General features: G+C 41.3%; 2 protein-coding genes across 3 annotated transcripts in view; one reads left to right on the top strand and one right to left on the bottom strand.

The window, feature by feature from the left end:
* Positions 1 to 8553, bottom strand: part of GTF2E1 (general transcription factor IIE subunit 1) — a 56966-nt gene extending 48413 nt beyond the window's left edge. Inside the window, exon 1 of one of the 2 annotated variants that reach the window (XM_052795166.1) lies at positions 8430 to 8553. The gene's annotated coding sequence lies outside the window, so the exon portion shown is untranslated. The other variant, XM_052795167.1, reaches the window with a different exon arrangement.
* A 177-nt stretch (positions 8554 to 8730) lies between these two features.
* RABL3 (RAB, member of RAS oncogene family like 3) lies at positions 8731 to 20312 on the top strand. The gene is made up of 8 exons (XM_052795169.1): positions 8731 to 8876; positions 9314 to 9405; positions 10553 to 10682; positions 13624 to 13738; positions 15302 to 15452; positions 16130 to 16201; positions 17297 to 17335; positions 19981 to 20312. The coding sequence occupies exons 1-8, from the start codon at positions 8831 to 8833 to the stop codon at positions 20044 to 20046; spliced, it is 711 nt and encodes a 236-aa protein (XP_052651129.1). The 5' UTR covers positions 8731 to 8830; the 3' UTR covers positions 20047 to 20312.
* The last annotated feature ends 844 nt before the right edge of the window (positions 20313 to 21156 follow it).

Genomic DNA, 21156 nt, shown 5'->3' with positions numbered 1-21156 from the left:
GAATAAGCAAGCTGCCTTGAAGCTGAGCTCCAGTAGACAGCTTCATGATCAACTGAGACTTGTAGCTTGGGAGAAGCAGAAAAAGGCTACAGCAAGAAAGGTCCTAAGACAGCCCAAGAGAGTGAAGAAGTCTTATGGCCTCAGTTGATGTCACCTGATCACATTATAAGTAGTCCTGCCTGCTTTTACTCCCCAGACATCACTGGGCAGAGGTATTATGAGGACAGCTTGCTAGTACAGACTGGTATGCATTCAAGCAAAAGCTCCCAGCTGCACAATGAGAACAGATAGACTTTTTCCTTACTTTCTCATAAATAGACCCTAGTCAACCGTCTGCAGCATGAAAACTGTTAGCACTACCAACTACATCACAGACTACTTCAGTCTTGATCTTGGATGAGCAAATAGGTCCTTCCAAAGGACTGATCCTTCATTTAAAGTGTCTCACATTCAGGCCTTAGAAGCCCCTCGATAATACAGCACAATAAATAAAGTAAAAATCAAGACTAAGTGAACATGAAGAGATGATGTGTTTGAAAAGAAATAAGTATTCCATGAAGTATCTTTTGACTTACTTATCACGACTTACCGTGCTGTCTGTGACAAGACAATAATTTCTTAAGAAATACTGTACTTTCACTTCATTTTTCTTTATCTTAACTTCAAATGGCACAAATGGTCATTACAATTACATGCTTCTGTGACATACACAGGATGATATATAGGATCATACCATGCAAGGAATTCTTCGTATTGCCACCCCCACCACAGACATAGCCAAAAATCAAACCTCATCAGACAACTAACAACAGTGACCCTTCTGAAGCAGCCAGTTTTGTCCAGTGGAGAGAAAAAGGGAAGCAACTCCATAAAGCACAGAGTATAGGTTTACTATCATTTCACAGGGTGGTTTTGTGCATCTTCCCTCCACTCTTTCAAGTCTACACATCTGCAGGCTGTAACAAAATTCCCCTCCACTCCTAATGCACTTGGATTTCCATGTATGAAAGGTTCAAAATAAGCATGAAGCATTATTATAGGTGCTTTTGAAATACTCTTTCAGGGGGTTGTACTTCCAGTTAACTTCAAATACAACTTTGAATAGTCTTTTCCAACATGAGACTTTGATGCTGGTTTAGGATATGAATAACCATTTCTTAAAAAAATGGTTCCTTCAACTGAAGAAAAACCCCACACCTTAAGTTCTGTTTGTTCGTCATTGCTAAGCAATTTTTATCTGTGAACTAATACCATAAATAGTAAAACTCTGCCAATCTCAATTTTCATTTCCATTAGATGTTTCACACACTGTATACATACCTTCCCAGCATTCAAGTATCAAATAAAGGGAAGAGGAGAGTGACAGCAGAAGAAAGGATCTGGATGGGTATCCTATTTTCTTCATCGCTATCATAAAACCTGTAATATCCTTTTTGACAAACACCATTACAGAACTTTTCTATACTCCCCACACTAAGACATCCCCCTGATATCACCAAGCTCTACGTGTAATCAAGCAGCTGACGACTCGCTTCAATCAGCTAAGACTACTCAAAAATCTGTGATCATTTATCACAGTAGCCTGCTTGGATTTTTTTTTTTTTTTGTATTAGCAACACTACCCTCTCAAAGAACTTCAAGCAACATTACCCATTGAAGCTTTACCTCTCTCCAACCCCTACTCTTCTGCAACCGAGGAGGTACACTCCCCTTAAGGGTTATGGCCAGTGCAACTGCAAAGCAATTAGGCTGTAGATTCTGTAGCTTAACAGTAAGTAAATTAAGATTGTCCTGTCTTTTCTGCCTTTTAGGTAAGGAAAAAACCCCCCACTTTCTTTCTTTTCTTTTAAAACACTTCCCTGCCTGAGCTCTTCTTTTTCTCTAACTTAGGGCCAAATGGCATTCACAGTGCTGAAATTGAAATGAACTGAACAACATCTGTTGACTGCTGGTGTGCACGCTGAGAATAGCTCACAGAAAACAATGCTTGAATGTCCAGCTCCAGCTTCCCTTCAAGGAAATTAAATTAAAATATGTTTATCACAGCATGAATTAGCCGTGAAACAAGTACTTCTAGAGTCAGTTAGCCTTCTTTTGCATGCCAGATACATAATGATTTATTCTCACACAAAGGACAGTTTTATAGAGCTTTGCGTTAAAGGTAGAAGCATTAAAGGATGTCCCATCACGAGTTAGCCATACAGTATTTTTTAATCTCTAAGTCAAATCCAATCTGAATACCATCACGGGACATTGTCCCTGAAAATCAATTTTGTTCGTTGGTATTTTTACAGTCTTTCAGTCACTTAAGATAAATCTTGCTTTTGACTGAATCTGTCAGCAACATACTGATACTATAAAACAATGTCAGTGCAGAAGCTGGCCAGAAGCCTTTATATATTCAAATTGATTAACGCTTATTCAGAGTTTAAGCACAGTATAACATTAATGTAAAGGTCAATTTTAAATAAAACCTGGCACCCCAGAAGAGATTTAAAAAGTCAAATCTTTAAAGTTGAATGGTTTTTAGGTGCTGATCTCAAAAACAAATAAAGAAACAAAACTTCTCAACAATTCAATGTCCCCTAAAAATTCCTTGCAAAAAAACTTGGCAACGCAACTTGCAGTGGGCACAGTGACCTTCAGAACATCAGTTGCAACAAAAAAAGGAGAAAAGTGTTTTTAAATAAGTGCATCTCACTCTGGATACCTCATCTGAGAGCTGATGGAAAGCATTTTCTCTGCAAGAATCTCATTGAGAAGACAGCTGCAGACTTCCACAGCCACTTGCAAAACAGATTTAAGGTACCATTTCCTGAATAATGCACTTAAACAGCTTAAACTGAGACCTACAAGGGACCAATAAATAAAACTACCTCTAAGAGCATATACTTTTCCCTTGGTTTTCAGCAATAGTTAGAGATTTAGTAACATTTCTTCGTGTCAATCACTAGAAAATATTTTTTTTCATCTAGTGGAACCAGGAGTTTTTACACAATTATTTAGTCTCCTCTACTGGGGATTTTTAGTCATGTCCAAATTTTCTATATCCTCAGGTAATGGTGGGCATCTTGAGTGTTAACACTGGTTTTCTTCCAGACATGGATACATGGAAATACAAGCATTCTGAAAACACCACAAACCATTCTTTCCCATTAATATCCACTTCAAAAAATTGATTAACAAGGATTAAATTCTAAATCCTGCAGAAGACAGCCTTTGGGTGAGACAGCCAACTGACTAGTGTCAGAATAAAAAAAAAAAAAAAAAAAAAAAAAAAAAAGCCAGCCACCAAAGAACACCTTCGTCAAGTTTTGCTATGTGAAGGTCAACAATGCTGAGCACAACTAACTTAGCTCTTAAAATGAGCACGGGCACGTGTTCAGCAAAAAACAGGTTTTATACTACATCGAGGCCCAATGCCAACAAGGGCTCGAACAAGATCTGTATGGTCGGATGAAGGACCTATTTTGCAACATCATTCTCGATAATCACGTTCTCATGTAAGTGAGGTGATACGGAAAAAACCCATGAGAGAGAGCATGTATCACTGCCAGAACTGACCAGGCCAGGATCTAACAAGTTGTTTCTCTAGGAGAAACTGGCATCTGGCCACCCTGCCACGAAGAATCCCAGGCTACAGCATATGAGCTCCAAATCCTTACTACCTTTCACCAGGCAAGACAGACAGTGAACCAGCTCACAAATGGTAATCCAGCGCCATGAGAATATAATTTTAAAATTCAAAAGCATGGGACTTTACCATTGCATCCTTGAGCAGTGATTTCACCTTCCATTGAAGCAGTAAGTCAAACCTGAATTAATTACGTGTGCAAAGAAAAGAAATACGGTAACATCTCCTAACAAGGTTTTAATGCACATGCATCTGTTTCATAAAAATGTCTGTACTGACCTTAATAATGTATGAACATCAAGGGACATTGTCAGGGAATAACAAAAGAAAATCAATGGCCAAAATAAACCACTACACAGTAAGCACCTACAGCACCAATAATAAAGCACACTGGACAGGATGATATTCAGAAACACCCAAATGAAAAATTTCAAAATTTAAACATGGGCTTTATTAAGAGAGACAGCTGTTGGGGAATTGTTCTGGGTAATTACATGAACACAGTTCAGTATTATGGGTATAGCAGGAATATTTAGGGTTGACGTCCTATGTTATCACAGTAGGACAGCAACCCTAAATAGACAATTGGTTTTTAAAAAAAAAAAATCTCTCTAAACATAAGAATAAATATTGACATGGCTATAAAAGACAACACCGAGATGAAAGACCTAAAGTTACACTATACAACCAGTTTTGCTGGGTTAAGAAAAATCAGGGTACACTCTGCAAAATGGAAGTCATACCTCAGGTTGAGTAAAATGCCTGAGGCGTAGGTCTTGAGCGTAACTAGAGATGTCAGAAAGGAAATCAAGATGAGAGCAAGTGACTGCAAAAAAACATTCAGTATGATGGGATGAAAGACTATACAGAAGCCAGAAACTCAACTGAGCAAACATCTGCACTGGTCAGAACTTTCCTGATTCAACATCAAAAGTAACTGAACACTTCTTCTCTATGTACAAAGATTTCAAGAATTCTTTTGTGAACTTTAACAGGAATTGTGCTAAGGATGTTGGATCTGTTCTTCCTGCTTTTCCTGACTAAAGCTGAGACAAAAGATGACAAGTGCTAAAACCAGCGATACATAGAAGCCACAATGTAGAAGAAACTAGAGCTCCAAGTTATGAAAACATAAGTCAGCCAGTAAATTAACCTGAATTTTTATCCAATACTGCAAATGAACATCACCTTGTTTTAACCTGTAACTTTGAGGCTTATATTGATTCCACTAGTAACTTTACCTTAAAAAATTTAATTAAGTCTCACTGTTCATATATTTGACAAGGCAAACATTTTTAAAAGTGGGATATTGAAGAATGAAGCAGACGACTCTTCAGACTCATTTGTGTATGCAAACCCTTTGTAACACCCCAGATCTCTTTCAAAGGAAAACTTGGAGATGCAATGTTGGCTGGGAACCTAGGTCTATCAGACATACTGTTCACACTTGGAAAGGTGCTTCCTGTTTTTCCCCACATCTAATTTAAATTGTTAGTGCTCTTTTTCACTAAATCTTTGAGATCAGGTTTTGCTGGTTTGTTTGGAAAACGTTTCTGTAGGCTTCTGCCATAAGATTTTAAAAAAAGGCAAAAAACCCCCACTTGCTTGCTTACACCACTGATACAGTTTCTTCAGGAAAAATCTAAATCAGATAAGAAGAGTCCCTCACCTATGAATGTGGCAAAGTACAACAGGCTTCCTGGAGCCAGTGTATACCATATCCCGCTCCAGCAGTCCCTTGCAAACACCAGATCCTAGTTTTGTAGTCTCTCACTCTAACAAAATTTAAAATTCTGTCTTCTAGAAGAGGGTGAGGTTAAGCTGAGAGGAGCAATTCTGTATCTTCCCGAGTACGGGGAGGAAAGGCACAAATTTCAGAACTACAGTGGGAAAACATGCCATCAAGATTTTAAATGTCTGTACAATGTAACCTCAGCTGCTACTCGTCCTTTCCAGAAAATGGAAAATGGCACAGAAGCTTCCAGTTTCAAGTCTGCTTTTTTTCACCTTTTTTTTTTCCACCCACATCAGTTGCAAACCCAAAGTCTTCCGGCATTTTACCAAAAGCTTACTGAATTCTACTCCCTGGAGACTTCAGGAACACCGCTGCTCAGCCTTCCTCCTGTACTACATCTTGATAAGAAATCGTGTATTTTCATTGCAAGACTTTACCTGAAGTATAAAAGGAGAAAAGAACAATCTGCTTTCACTCAAATCCTACCTTCTTGTTGGCATTCCGTAAACTGAAACCAGAATGCCACAAGCATCAAGGGGTTTTCTTCTCTTAAGGTGAGAAGCTGTGCTGTGACTGCACACAGAAAGGCTGAAGGGTCTGGCTGAAATTAGGACATTTTCACAAGTAAAAATATATGAAACTACACATGATAAGGCCACAAGGCCTAACTGTGCAAGGCAGAAACTGAACGATGCAGGCTCGGGATGTAATTCTCAATCACACTTGTAAGCTAAACCTCACATAACAATAGCAAGATGTCAATAAGTTAAAGGACTACCTATGTGCACGTATACAAACAGATGTAATGCTCAGAAGTCCTTCAAATACACATTAGCATTAACTCACTGTTTACAGTTGTAGCTGTAGACAAAAATGGAGCGCGCTATTTACTGAAGGCCAATCTTGGTGGCTAAAATAGTGAAGGTACAAGTTTCCTGTTACAGCTTAAGTCAAATGAAACCCTCCCATAAAGAAGACTTTCTCTTCCTTCCCAGCCTTCAGCCACAACCCCCGCTGATTCTGCGCTAATTCTTCCAGTTGCCTGTTCATGCAGCAAGGTGAATCAAGCTGATTAAAAGTGAAAAACTAACATGTCAAAAACTTAAGGTATTTTAGAGGGAGGGTAAGGGGGAAAAGTTAAAGAACTAAATAATTTACACTACCAGACTAGAGCCTACGCAAAGCAGAGAGAAGAAAGCATGGCTAAGGATGTAGAACAGCGAGCTTTCCCCAAGTGGTGGCAAAGATGTTAAATTGACTCAACTGTAATGTGAAGCTGCTAGAACATTTTAACCACGGACATCAAAAACTCTTACAATTTGAACATATAGCAACAGAAGCACATCCATTATTTTGGAGACTTCTCAGCATTGGCCCTCATATAATAAAGTGGTAAGGTTTGGGAATTTTTTTTTTTTTTAAAAGGGAAAAAGTAAGACTGTTTCTCACAACTATCAAGCCAAAGAAGCCATGACTACACTCAAGTACAGTGGGCTTAACCCTGGCATTCCTTGTTAAGTTTCTGACAGGAAGAAAGCAGTAAATGTTTTTCACATTCTGGATTCAATGAGACCTGGAACACCACACTTCTCATCATGACAGATGACATGAGTGGTATTGTCTGACTTTCAGGAATTCCAGAAAGAATTAAGACAAATATTTACAAAAGTATTAGGTTCAAAAAAGTTTTAGTTCATCAGGGTGTACCAAAGAAGTGTATATACTGTGGATGTAAGCAACAAAGAAACAGAGAAACTAAATAACAAGATACTAGGTTAGCCTTAATTCACTTAGTTTCTTGTTTACAAGAATTCCCTACAGCATCCTGTGTGAAAGGGAGCTGTAAATAGTATCTTAAAGGAAGTGGAAGGTAGGAATGAAACTCCCATCATCTCTCATTGCTACCAGAAGGGTATTTGCTCCTCTCCCAAGCACGTAGCTCTGCCCTCTCCCATGCCAGCTCTGGCACTCACAAGACCTGCCTGTGCACCAATTTACATCACTAAAAGGCAGAAAAATACCTCCCCTCCCCCTTTTACTGGGTTTTTCAACAGTTTAATCAGTTGAACCAGCTAGTGGAAAACTCCAATGAGCAACTGAACCAGCAGACATGAGTGGATGCCAGTGCAGGAGATGAGAGAAGAAACTACCTTTCATGGCTGAAAAATACTAAACCACCTATATTTCATGAAAATGTGCCTTAACTGTGTACTGCTGAACACCCTTTTCAGAATGCTGATCTTCCTTATTCATTCTGAGTCACTTGTAATGATACAAGTTTGACAGTTGGACCCACTTAGCAGCTCAGTGCCATTATGAGATGTGACGTTCATCTGCTTCTCAGGGAACCAGCAAGCTCCTGAAGCCAGAAGAAAACTAACGCATGAGAAAAAAGTATGTTGCTGATCCAGCAAACTGAATGGTTTCACTGTATGGGCTCAATCAATGGTCAAACCTGCCAAAAAGAAATGAGCTAATTTGTTACAGTGTCAGTTACTCCTCAGACTCCCATAATCTTGCAGCTTCCTCCAAATTACAAATTGCACAGACTTCCTGGACTATAGCAGACTAAGCTTTAACACCACGTGAACCAGAGAACCCCTTCCTATTCCCTACCCACTTTTACATGTTGGGCTTTAAACATCTGACTGTGTAGGCTCCCGTAGGACGAGAAACTTGAGGGGCTCAGCGGTATCTCCTAAAAAAAAACCAAAACAAACAAGAAAACCCCCACAAACACCACCCAAGGAGAGGCAGGCGGTGGTTCGGAGCCAAAGGCAAAGCAGGGGCCCAGGGCAGCGGCCCAGCGGGACAACGTGAGGGGACCACGGGCCCCCGCGGCGTGCTCGGCCCGTCAGCGGCACCCAAAACACCTGAGGGAACGGAGAGACCGGGCCGGGGGACCTCGGGCCGCGGGTAACCCACCGCGGCGGGGCCCCCCGGGAAGCGGAGCGGGAGAGGGGACTCCCGGCCGTTTATCCCCGGCGGCACCGCAGGAGTCCCCGCCCGGGACGACGACGACGACGACGACAGCCGCCGTTCCCCGGGGCCGGCACTGACCTGCCGCCGCTTCCAGCTCTCCCCGGCTCCGGGCGGCTCTCCCGGCGGTTACCGTGAGGGCACGTCAGAGCCGCGCGCGCCTCTGTGGCGTCAGCAGGGCGCCGGGCGCCTCGCCCAACGGCCCTCCTGCCGCGCGTGCGCGGGGCGACCCCGCCGCCCGTGCCCGGCAAGCGTCCCCCTTCGTGACTGAACGGTGAGCGACAGGAAAACGAGCCAATCGCGTCCTGATAAAGCCCCCAGCGTTCCCGCCTTCACATGAGTTGAACCGATCAAGAGTGAAAGCGAAGCCGGTAGCGCCGGCCAGCAGCCAATAGGCTGAGGGAAGCGGAAGGAGCGTGCGCTGCGATTGGCGGCGCCGGGAGAAGGAGGTGGTCCCCGGGGTTGTTGCTAGGTAGAGTAAGATGGCGGCTTTGGACAGGGTCAAGGTGCTGGTGTTGGGCGACTCCGGTGAGTGTCCCTCCCCCCGCCCCTTACGCGCGCGCACAGTGAGGGCGGGGGGCGTCGCCCCCCCCCCGGAGGTGCCGGGCGGCGCATGCGCGCCGCGCCGCTCCGCTCCCTCCCCCGCCCACCCCGCCCGCCGCCTGACTGGAAACCGTCCGGCGGGAGCCCCGGTTCTCCGAGCTGGGCCGGCCGGGGCCCCTGCCCGCCTCCCGTCGCGTCCCCTGGGGCAGGGAGTGCGGGTGTCAGCCGGTGGTCCTCGGGGCTTTGCTCTTTGCCTCCCTCCCACCTTTGCCCCCCGGCCTTTGGGCGCTGACGGGTGGCCGTTCCCCGCTACTGCTGGGACCATCCGCGTTTAGTTAATGCTTCTGCCCGTCAGCTCTTGGGCCTTTTTTACCTGCCCTTGCGTGATCTCCCAGGAGTTGTCACTCTGTGTGCACTTGCAGGTGTCGGAAAGTCTTCGCTTGTTCATCTCCTGTGCCAAAACCAGGTGTTGGGAAACCCGTCCTGGACAGTGGGCTGCTCGGTGGATGTTCGAGTAGGTGACGTGCCCGACCTCTGGTAGCCCTTGCTTAAAGTGTAAGGGAAGAGAAGGGCCTTGGCTTTTTTTTTTTTTTTTTCATTTTCATTGCTTACAACCCCAGAAGGAAGTGTGTTTCGATGCTTTGTTTTGCTAAGGTCTTAAACTTTTGAAGCAAAGAGTATTAAATGTGAGCCAGGCGCTTGTGTGAGCAAGTTTTGACCTTCCAAGGTTGTCGAAAACAGACAAGGTATTTGTCAATTGTAGCGCCTCTCCTTACCGCAGTGGCCAGTGATGTGTTACAAGTCATGGAGTGGACAGTTTGAGTCAGAAGGCACGGAATTTAAACCACGGTTCCCCAAGAAACAGTTAATGCACAGCTAAATTGTCAGCCAAATTTATTGAGGAAAAACAAGTTGATTGTTTAATTTGAGCGTACTGACCATGTCCATACAGTTGCTTCTCCTGTCTGCTCACTGCAGGACCTACTATCAGAGGAATGAGGATATTCATCTAGCAGTTTTTTGGCCCATCCTACAATCCTCATGGGATAGCGATAAATGCTTTTTTCCTTCATCACTCTTTGCCGCATTCTGCTTGAAATGCACTGCTGTAGGTTAGGAATATATTTCCAAAATTTGGTGAAAGAAACGTGGCAGTCGTGTTTGACTGTGGAGCAAAACTACCTAGCAGATCCAGGGGCAAAAATTATTGATTGATTAATTCAGTTGAGATGTCAGTGAGAATTTGGAAAGAGATGTGGTCTGTTGGAATCCGATGTGGTAACCTGTGTTAATATTCTTGCAGTACTACCATGTGGGTTTTAACAACTGTAAGAAGTTGTGACCTTACTTTTTCATCTGCTTTAGCAATGTGCTATTTCTAAGCACATCATGAGGCATTAGGTTTGTTAATACTGAGGTGGAGAGGATACTCCCTGCTGACTCACCAAGCTCCATTTCATATAAGAGCTGTGGTATCGAGCGGCCACTTCTTGACTCATTCCATCTCTCTTCTACTTGAGAGATTTGAAATGGTGTCAACATGAGAATTCACAAATTTCTATCCAAGTACTGTAATTCTTTCAGCTGAATGTATAAGTGTTGTGTGGATTAACTCCTGTGAGCTGGTGCTGTGGTTATGTATGATGTGAATTTTTCATCAGATCCATGACTACAAAGAAGGGACTCCAGAAGAGAAGACCTACTACATTGAACTGTGGGATGTTGGAGGTTCAGTGGGTAGTGCCACTAGTGTGAAAAGCACACGAGCGGTATTTTATAACTTGCTGAATGGTAAGTTTGCTTGGTGTAAATCTGGTTTTGGTCTAAATCTGGTTTTATCACTGTTTCTGTTATAAGCTGTCTCTTGGTTCTGGGGCAGGATTCCTTTAAGTCTGGCTGAGGGCTATATTGTTCTCTTTTCTGATTCCAGTACATTTATACAGGAAAAAATCTGATACCATTTGTAGGCAGAATTTTATGGATTCAGTTTTGAACTGAAAAGCTATTTTAGGCAAACCTGTGCAAGATGGGCTTCATCAGCCTCTCACTTCAGTCTTGTGCAGCTGGCACAGCAGGGAGTCTTTGAAGTTGCAGTGGTGTCTCTTCCAGCTACACTTGCAGACATAAAGGTTGCCTTCACCTTTCCAGGCTTGATATACCTGCAAAAATATGATATATATTTTCTTGTCTGTTCGGTTCCAAAACCTACAGCAGGGAAATAAATATTTGAATTTACATGAGCTTTGATAGTTATGCCCTATCCTGGGAGACTTGAACTGTTCTCCCATAAAATTGCAATATGCTGATAACCATCTTGCCTCTACTCATTTAATTTGCCAGACTATTTTTAAGAATTGAATCTTGCAACTTGCTGTATATAGAAAGTGTGTTGTGCCTTCTGCTGAGATACTGACTTAAAGGCCTAGTAGTTTACCTGTACCAGTAATAAGAGCAAATAAGAGATTATAAGCTTAACAGTGCAGTATTTCAGTTGTTACTTTTTGGCATCCAAGGATAGTTCGCTAAAAATGCATGTATACCAGATTAACAACTGCTTCTGAAAATCTGTCTCAAATGTTCTGTTTGATTCTCTTTTCTTGTTCCCAGTCATTGAGGGCCTTTCAATAATGTGTTAAGCCATACAATAAACATTTTTGCTCTGTGATTATTTAACTAGTTATTTCTTCCTCCTTTCCCAGGAGGAAAACTGTGTGTAGGTACCTCTTGCTTATATTGTTAACCAGACCTCTGTAAATAAGGTTTGAGCTGAGTTGTGCCCTCAAAGCAAGCCTCTTTGATATATGAAAAAAATTGATTTCTTTTTGACACCAAATCCACAGTATGCCAGCAAGTGTGGGTCAGACTTGGAAATATCCTAGAACAGCCCATTAGGAGATGAAATCTTGAATTTATGTGTCTGAACTATAATTGATGGTGTTATTAAAATAGAGTTATTTATCTCCACTGCCTGAAAGGTATTATTAGGCAGCTTGCATATGAAAACTGTTGACTTTGGTAGTTAGCCTTGGCTCTGGTTTCTTTCATTAGATTAATTCCTTCATTAGAGCTTGTCTCACAAATTGCCTCTGTTTGACCTGATTTAAGAAGAGAAGATGAATGCGTTCCTTCTGCCTGCTTGTGCTTTCTGGGCTTGCAGTGGTCTGAAAACCTGAGATCAAAAGTCAGTTAACATTTGGTTGTGGCAGCATCTGTGCACGCTGTGAGGGAGACCTGGCTGTTGACAAGGTTAGGTATGGTTCGCTTTTGGTTTGACCGCAGATCTTCTGCTTTGGTCACCCTGCATCTGGCGCACAGACTGTGATAGTCTAGGATAGTGACTAGGCAGTAAGGCTGTGGCTTGCAGACCTTAATGGGGGAGGAACATTTCCTTGAGTAGTCATTGGTCCTGCCTGCTCTTTTTTGATGTTGACACAGTCTTTTTCTGCTGGTGCAACTAACTGTGTAGGTTTTTGGTGAAGCAGATAAGGGAACCGACCAATCAAAAATATAACTGAGAAAGAGTGTCTGGAGGTGGAGAGTGTTTCTTACAGATTATGCAGCAGTGCTTCTGAAATCTGTTGCCGTCGGCCAAGTTACGTTGTATCAGGCTTTTTCTCTCTACCCTGGGGGTGGACACGCAGCAAGTTGCCTTTTTATGCTGTTACTGAGATTAAATGCTTTGAAATAGGGCTATGGTTGCAATATGCTAGGAACTCTCATAGGAGAGTCTGTGCACAGTCCTGTAGGGTAGTGGAAAATGTTTGTGGGAATGTGGTTTGTTTGTAGTGTGTACAGTGGCTGGCACCTTTGGGAGTTAAGGTGAAAGATTAAATTAATAAGTTTTGTCCACCTGTAGGCTGTGAAGTGTGTTGAGAACAAATCCTGATGAAGATAAGGGATATAATTCCATTGTGTCCTTGAATTCATGATGGTTTGAAGTCTGGAGGAAGTGGGAACATTCCACAGGTTGCAGAAGGTGTGAATAAATAGAAGAAATTTGCTAGCAGGAGTTGGTAATTGAGTTGGGAACTGTGGTTATCAGAAGTGGGTGTCTTAATAGCACAACTAGGAAGTTTGGCTGGCTGTTTTTCTATCTCAGAATTTACATTTTGAAGGATCATGGTAATGAAAAATGCTAGAAGCTTAATCTTAAATACATGAAATCTTATTAATTCATGTTTCTACCAACCATTTGGTGGACTGTGAAATTTATCAGAGTCTCTTTCCCCTTTAGATACCTCCCCAAGTATGTAGCATTAGTTCTTGAAAATGTAGGAAAGCAATAGTGCTCTCTAAACTCTTTGAAACAAAGAAATAGCCTTTAGACTTCTTAGATGCTGTGACAAAAAGATAGTTATGTTTACCAATTAGGTAAAACAGAGAAAGGCTAAATTCTCTGCTGCAGTAATGCAAAGCTTCAGCATCATTAGGACTAGACAGAGCAGAATCAGCAAATGCCTGCAAGCCTCTTGCAGATTAAACCTTGAGGTGGCTGTTCGTTTCCTCCTTTCATCAGTTTTCTCTTAGCGCTTATCCAATTCTTGATAAGCAGCTTTAAAAAACCTGTTGCATCCTGATATTTTCAGCTTTACTCATTCACTGTAACTGAACCGCTTATACATCCCTTTCTTCATTCTCAGATATCTGGGAACCTGCAGATGTCATTTTGGTAAGATAAGGAAAAAAATATGTATCATTAAATAGCATCTTGCTGCCTTCTCTTTCACTTTAGGGATAATTTTAGTGCATGACTTAACCAACAAGAAATCATCCCAGAATTTGTATCGCTGGTCTTTGGAAGCACTCAACAGAGATGTCGCTCCAACAGGAGTTCTTGTGACAAATGGGTGAGTGAAAAACATACATGCAGGGTTAAGATGCAATAATTCCAAGCTGTTACGGAAGTCTTTGTCTCTAAGGCTACTTGAAGCCCACATGAAATTAGATGTGGCTAGACTTTTAAGAAAGAAAGAAAAAAATGGGGGATATCAAAGAAAATCACTGTTCTTTTTGTTTTACACTGCCAGTCAGGCCATTCTGCCAGTAGATTCCCAAGCTGTATGGCAGAGACATTGCTTTAAGGGAAAAGATGTTTACTGTGTCCTTCATTTGTCTGAGGCCTTTGTAAGAGTGGGTCCAGTCCCTGATACCTGAAGACTTGTGTGTCTGTACTGACATGTGCAAAGCCCTTGTACAGGAAGTGTCATGGGATGGCATGTCTCTGTTCCAAAAGGCTTTCCCTCCATGCACCAAGACTGAGGAAGTTCACTTAATTATTTGTTGTTTTGGGTGATGGGGGAATTATTTCAGGAATGTGGCTAAAAAAGAGCTTAGAAAACTCTGCTTAAACAGCATGTTCATAATTAGCTTTCCAACATCTTGTCAAGTATTTCCTCCTGTACCTCCATGCTCTGGTTATACACGTAGTCAAGGAGGTTTTAAGATCATTGATAAACCTCACACATGAGCAGGGAAGCAATAATAAGGGCTAGCTTTTTGTGAGAAGAATATCAATTGTTTATATGCCTGTGCTGATACACAGGTGTTTCTGTAGAAACATGGGAGAAGGAGAAGAGGGTTTGCATTGTATAAACTGCAAATTTCTCCAGTTTTTCCACATACAGGTTCTTCACGATAGTTTTTATTTTCAAAAGCTTAACTTCCATCAGGGCCGGATGCTCAGCCACTAGCAATTGCTTGGTCAAGTTGTTGCTGTTGGTTGTAAAATTACTTTCTAGAAAGCTTGGTTTAGGTAAAGATGAAAGACAAGTGATTATCCTAGCTGAGGAGAATGATTGGAGCTTGGATTTGTGATGACATTTAATTGCAATATTATTTATTTTATAAAGGCTCTCTTTGGTCGTTATTCATATCTGAATCAAAGCTTGTTGGAATTCAGCTTATGGTGGCTACCTTTCTTGAATGTACAAGAATTAGCAACTTGACACCACACAATTGTTATTGCAACTCTCTTTGATCTGACGTGGAAAGGGGTAGTGTTTCACAGTTGCAATTTATTTCATTATCCCTCCTTAAAAAGTGTATGTATGTAGGAACTTTAGATGTTCAGAGATGCCAGCTCCCTGATCTGTCTCTGGTGGCTGCATACGCTTGGTACAGTACTGGAATTCCTATTTCTTTCCTGCTTGTGTTAGCATTTCTTCTGCGGTTCATCTATGCTGAGAAGAAATCCAACTCAAGTGGTTTCTTTTCTCCTTCCTTTCAATTCCTGTAAGGTGACTTAGGTGCAGAAGCCCTTCCTTAATTTACAGATACAGCACATTCTCACTTAGATAAATAGTGACCCTTAATAAATAAATGTTTAAAAGGAACAGGGGAACTGATGGTGCCCCTGTGCCCACTTACATGACCATCGCTTCATTCAGAATTGTATTTGTTCTCCTCATCAGTGACTATGACCGTGAACAGTTTGCTGATAACCAGATTCCACTGCTGGTAATAGGAACTAAGCTGGATCAGATCCCAGAAGCTAAGCGGAATGAAGTTTTGACCAGAACAGCTTTCTTGGCTGAGGATTTCAATGCTGAAGAGATAAATTTGGTTGGTATTCTTGTCACCAGTGTTGTTTTATGTGGGAGCAAGTCCCGATTTTTAGTAAGTAAAGATGTTGTGACAAAAACTGGGCTTTTGGAGATTTTCTCAGTAATGCTGGAGTCATGCACGTTTTGATTGGCCACGCCCCCTTGCTTGATGAAACGATCATCTTTGTTTCACTATAGGGAGGTATAGGTGGTGTTAGATAAGGTCACCAAAGCTTAGAATTGATGGTTGGGGGTTAAGTTTTCTCTTCCCTGTTCTTATTTCTGACACAGACTATCTTTGAATGAAACATCAAGATCACTTTATTTTTAGAGAGAGAGAGAGAATGTGTATATGTATAAAAATATGTGTGCTGCGTGAATGCTTGTATATACACACATGCACGCACTATCTGATGTGTAGCCTGTACAAATTATTAGCTGACTGTATAGCTGGTGGCAGAAGGAAGACATGGAGTGCATAGGGATGTACTTAGAATTCTCCAATTGATTCACAGAACAGAAGTTGGCCTTTTCTCTCAAATGACTCTGGAGCAGAAATCAGCAGATACACTGTGTTTTCCCTAGCTGATTGCATGTGCGTGTGTCAGGGAAATGGGTATGCTGATTTCTGTGTGTATGGCTTCCTTGCATTGATTTCCTTGTGCTTGGTTTGTTGTTGTCTTGTGTGTGTTCTAGGATTGCACCAATCCTCGTTACCTGGCTGCAGGTTCATCCAATGCTGTCAAACTAAGCAGGTTTTTTGATAAGGTAAGTCAACTCAATTAAATGATGTTTTATTGTTCTATGTATTGAATGCTGTCTGTGATTTGAACATGGAACAACAGTTAGCTGCTCCTTTCACATTCTACTTTTTGAGTTGGTTCGAACCAGGTGTGGGGAGGCCAAAGGTTGGTCTGCTCTTGGAAACCTCCAGAAAATAGCTGATCTGCTGGAAGATTTGATTCTTGATCTGCACAGAGCAATGAAAAAGAACTCACAGATGTGCAAAGACATGCTGCATATGCTTTTGGAGTCCTTTGGCAGGCCAGAGGGTTTGCAGTGTACTAAGGTAGTAATGTGGGGTGTTACAAGACTATGGTTAGCTCTGTTGATCCTTGTTAAAGCAAACTTTGGGCATTAAGAAATTTGGCGTATTACTCTCCCTTCCTGCAAAAGACAGCATCAAGGCCTGTTGTGAAAATGACAGAAGAGATGCTCTGGTTTAAGTGTACCTTGGACAAAGATACCGTAGTGGAGCAGATCATCTCCTGTAACAGATCATGCTTTAGAGAAAATTTGGTCTGAATTTTCTTTGGTGGAGGCTGTAGATTTTACAGGGTGATACAAATCACTTTTTGATTCTAGATTGATGGTTCTGCCTCCATAGGTATCCTTCAGCACAGACAGTGTGTGCATCATTCTCAGACAGCAAGTCAGGCTACCTCTTCTCAAGCATCACCTATGCCCAGGGGGTACTCAGAACCACTGGAGTTGTTATGCACCTGCAGAATGAGCTTTTTCTAGTGCTCAGATCCGCTGCACCTGCAGAGAGGGGTGGGAATAACTGACTTCGATGCAGTAAGGAGACACCCAAACCATCACCTCCATTACTAAAGAGGGCTGACTAAATTAGGCATGTAGAAATTGAGGATAACACAGCTTTACTAAGGATGGCTGGAGGTGGTAACTCCTTCTATGTGTAATAGAGCATTGCACTTAAAGCAATAGGCCTGGGGCAGGGGACATGGGTTCAGACCTTGTCCCAGTTAGCCGTGAGTTTCAGTGCTCATATGTGAAATGTTGATTGGAATCTGAGGTTATGCATATGCTGTGCCAGCTAAGGTCATTCTCTGTTCTTCCCAGGTCATAGAGAAGAGATACTTCTCAAGAGATGGCAATCAGGTTTGTAATTTTTTCCTCCTTTTTTGTTTTGTTTCTCCCTGTGTAATGTGAACTGCTGACAGAGTCCTCTATAAAACATGGGCTTCACGTGACCTAGATGATAATCTGTGCTGGTAGTTGAGTTTTTAAATCTATGGGAGCACGGCTGTTTTGGATAGACAGAAAAATGGCTGACTTATGTCAGCTGAAGTATTTGTCTGTAATGTGATTGGCAGTGAAATAATTTAAGTATGCTAACATAGTAGAAGTTGCAAGAGTGAGGTAAGATGGGCAAATATGATCTCTTCCAGATCTGTCAGCTTCAGGCTGCTTGGTTGCAGATTTAGGCCAGAGATGCTGTCCTGAAGGTCAAAGAAAAGGCTTTTTTTCCAGCTTTTTTTGCTGGAACTAGCATTTTATGTTTTGTACAGGTATTTTTCATAGAACCAGTGGAGCCACAAGGAAAATGGCAGTATGATACCAGCTTGTAATTCATTCCAAAATGGCTGATAACTGTTTTCAGTACAGTTGGTGAAGAACTAGCAAAATGACTCTCGTGGTTTGGGCAGGCCACTTCAACTTTTTGTGCCCCCCACCTTCCCATGTCTAGTCTACCATGCAGGGAGTAGCGAGGTTCCATTTATCATATCTGTGAGGTGCTTGCAAATTACCATGAATAGCACCACTGAAATACAATCAAATGTATCGTTAGATGTAGCTATGCTGAAAGCCCCTTAGGGAGAGTGGGGAAAAAAATAGTCACAAATTACAAAATGCTTACTTTCTTTGACCATTTTTTTATGCCTTTTAAAAATAAATTTGCTTTTTCCTGTTTCAGTTCTGCATGATGCCTTTTTTTCCTCCCCTCTCCCCTCCTCCCCACATTGTAGTGAAAGGAAGTCTCCCTTTCATGGGGATAATAGCTCAATGCAGAAATCTGCATGTGTGCTGGTTGTCTTTGATGCATGATGTAAGATTTTTATTTTTCTTATTTGATCATTTTTAGTGGCTAGCCAGGGATTAACTTTATATTCCTTATGGCCACATGCCAAAGATTACAGCCTTCTGATGACTACTTTCATCTGCCTCACTGAAAACAGCTCAAAAGCTTAAAACAAATCTTAAGTAGTGGACAGTCATATTTAAAGAGACAAAATCCAAATTTGGAACTGGAGATTTCATTATAACCTTTTAACATTATTATTTGAAATAATCTACATAATGTAAATCTTACAAATGTGTTTGTGGGTTTTCTACAATAGGTCTCTTCGATCACTCGTGTTTTGAGGTATTTCCATTATAGACTTCTTCAGGATGAAAAGAATGATAAGTTTCAAATTGTTTGTAGCTATGACTTTGATCAGATCTCAGATAAATAAATAATTGTTACTCTTAATTCGTGACTTTGATATAAAAAATGCTAAAGCAGATAATTTTTTACCTGTGGTGTCCTGCTACTTTTTAGTTATAATGATTGCATTTTTCCTTTTTGAATTCCCAAAGCAGTTTTCATGAGATGAACCTTTGTGCAAAATCTGCCTGATTTTTCCCTTAGAGATGATTGCTTTTCAGAGATGAAAAAAACAATTCCTGAATGAGTACCTTGCATATCTGTTTGAGTTTTGGGCCTGAAAACCCTAACTAAATTTAAATTGTGGGGTTTTTAGTGGACTTTTATTTTGGGTAGTCGCTTTAACTTTCTCAGTTTACCAATGAAGTGTGTAACCTAAGCAATCCACTTTGTATTGTAAATTACATTTTCGTCCCATACCATCCATACATGCCCATGTTCTCCTGGTGTGGAGTGCTTGGTTGACACTGTCCATTTTAATACACTGTATTTCCTATGAGAGTGTGGAATTGTTTTGGGAGGATGTGTTTACTGGGTCTGCTGTTTCTGCTTGTGTGTAGTTAGATATCTAAAAGTTACTCTGGACTGTAATCAAATTGTTTTATGATGCCAATAGGGCAGACATCTTAAACAGTATTAGAAAGCAGTGCATCTGTTTCTTCTGGGGGATTCACAGGTGCATTGGACTGCAAATCTGTTTGAAATACCGTTAAGCCAGGGAAGCTTCTGATGGTTTCAAGTAGATTTTCTTTGTAAGCACTCATTGTCACAGTGTAAGCAGTATCTACAGATTGGCTGCAAAAGCAGGAGTGCTAATCCTTTGCATTGTTGCAGCCATTTCTATTCTGGTGGTTTTCTTAAAGCTTTCGGCAATTGATAAAACTGTACTTTCAACTACAGTGAAGTGCTGCCGTGTCAGGTTAGAAGGCATAAAGTCTCAACAGCTCTTTAATAGGACTTGGTAATACTATTTTATAGTATTATGTATGCATTTGAATCTGGGGGAAAATACGGACTTTGAAATCTGTAATTAACTAGTTTAGGATTTGCCCAAGAAATTAAGACTTTCATTGTAACCCTTGCCAAAAAGCCTTAAGGAGCTGCATCGAAAAAATGAGCCATACTCAAGTTTTGCAGCTTGTTTAACTAATGGTGCTCTTCTAGCAGTAAGCTGAAGCATTTTAGTCCTGATGCTGGAGATGGTGTGGAAGAGGAAGGCATTGTTGCAGTTGGCTTGGTAACAAGCACTCAAATGTGGGCTAGAGGGGGAGCTCATGCTGATTCTGACATGATGACTTATCTTTCCTGTCTCTAGATTCCTGGCTTCTCTGAAAGGAAAAGGTTTGGAGGAGGAACACTGAAGAGCCTTCATTATGATTGAACACTGACGAAGTGGAAGATGACTCCTCCGAGTTCCTAACGACATTCCCATTCTGAGTGGATGCTTAAAGACAACAATGCTTATGTCAAGCAGAGTAAAATGATATCACAGCCAGGTAGACTGCTGAAACTACTTTTGCTGAAAAAGACTTGAGGAAGAATTCCAAAAATCTTACCTGAAGCCTAGAGTGTTTCTTAGGATTGCAGGCCTTCTGGATATATGGGAACATTTGGGGAAAGCGTGCAATAAATTGAATGCCTCTCGCACTGCTGTGGGAAACTTTATCATACACAGCACGTATATGTGACATTTTTGTCTCCATTTTGGAAAACTTATGGACAGTCTTTGCAATGAATTACATTCATCTTACCTCTAAAGGAAAGATGACACTGAGTGGGCTTGTCATTTACAGTAAAATGAACAAAGCAAGTGAGCAAAATGTAAGGATGGGTAAGGAATGGTCTGGAAAATAATAGAATGCCTTCATTAAATGTATGGTGTTGTCTTAGCTGGAACACACTGTTCAGCCCTATTCAAAAGGATAAAAGAAATAGGCAAGAGATGAAAAAAGATTTGAAGCCTTAAAAAAGAAAATCATGAGTAGAAAACAAGTGGTATTAATTCTGCTGCTTAAATTAAAATTGTTTACTTTGGAGAGGACAAAGTGAATCAGGTACTCCTGTTTATTTTTTCATAATTGAGTGTGGTCTTGTTCTTAAACTAAAAGGCAGTGAATTGAAAGCTGATGGAAAAAGTGTTTTTATACAATGCTTATTTGGAACAAATGTGACATGGTCTTACTGAGCCTGAGGGCTTAGCGGATTCAGAAAACATGAAATGTAAGAACATCCTCTGAATTAGAATGGATAGAAATTTAAAAGGGATATAAAGCCCTGTAAAAAGTAGGAACTGAGCATGATTAGAAGGGAATTTCTATGATAGGGAAGTTTCCTTTTCATATTTAGTACTAAAGATAAAGGAGATTTGACCTGGTCCGATCTACTGTGCAAACTGTTGTCTTCCTAAATAGCCCAAGCTTTGCATGGTTTCTCACCTCCCCAGAATTATACGGAGTGGTAACAGCCAGATTTAAGCCAGCTTTTTCTTTCC

Source organism: Harpia harpyja, chromosome 8, assembly GCF_026419915.1.
Source record: "Harpia harpyja isolate bHarHar1 chromosome 8, bHarHar1 primary haplotype, whole genome shotgun sequence".
In the NCBI taxonomy this organism is placed as follows: Eukaryota; Metazoa; Chordata; class Aves; order Accipitriformes; family Accipitridae; genus Harpia; species Harpia harpyja.
This window is presented reverse-complemented; position numbering and strand designations above follow the sequence as displayed.

Bases quoted from the DNA above. Each gene is read 5' to 3' on its own strand.
- RABL3 (XM_052795169.1), top strand. From the start codon at position 8,831: ATGGCGGCTTTGGACAGGGTCAAGGTGCTGGTGTTGGGCGACTCCG. The intron at 10,683-13,623 runs GTAAGTTTGCTT...CTTTCACTTTAG, and splicing joins ATTTTATAACTTGCTGAATG to GGATAATTTTAGTGCATGAC. The intron at 15,453-16,129 runs GTTGGTATTCTT...TGTGTGTTCTAG, and splicing joins ATGCTGAAGAGATAAATTTG to GATTGCACCAATCCTCGTTA.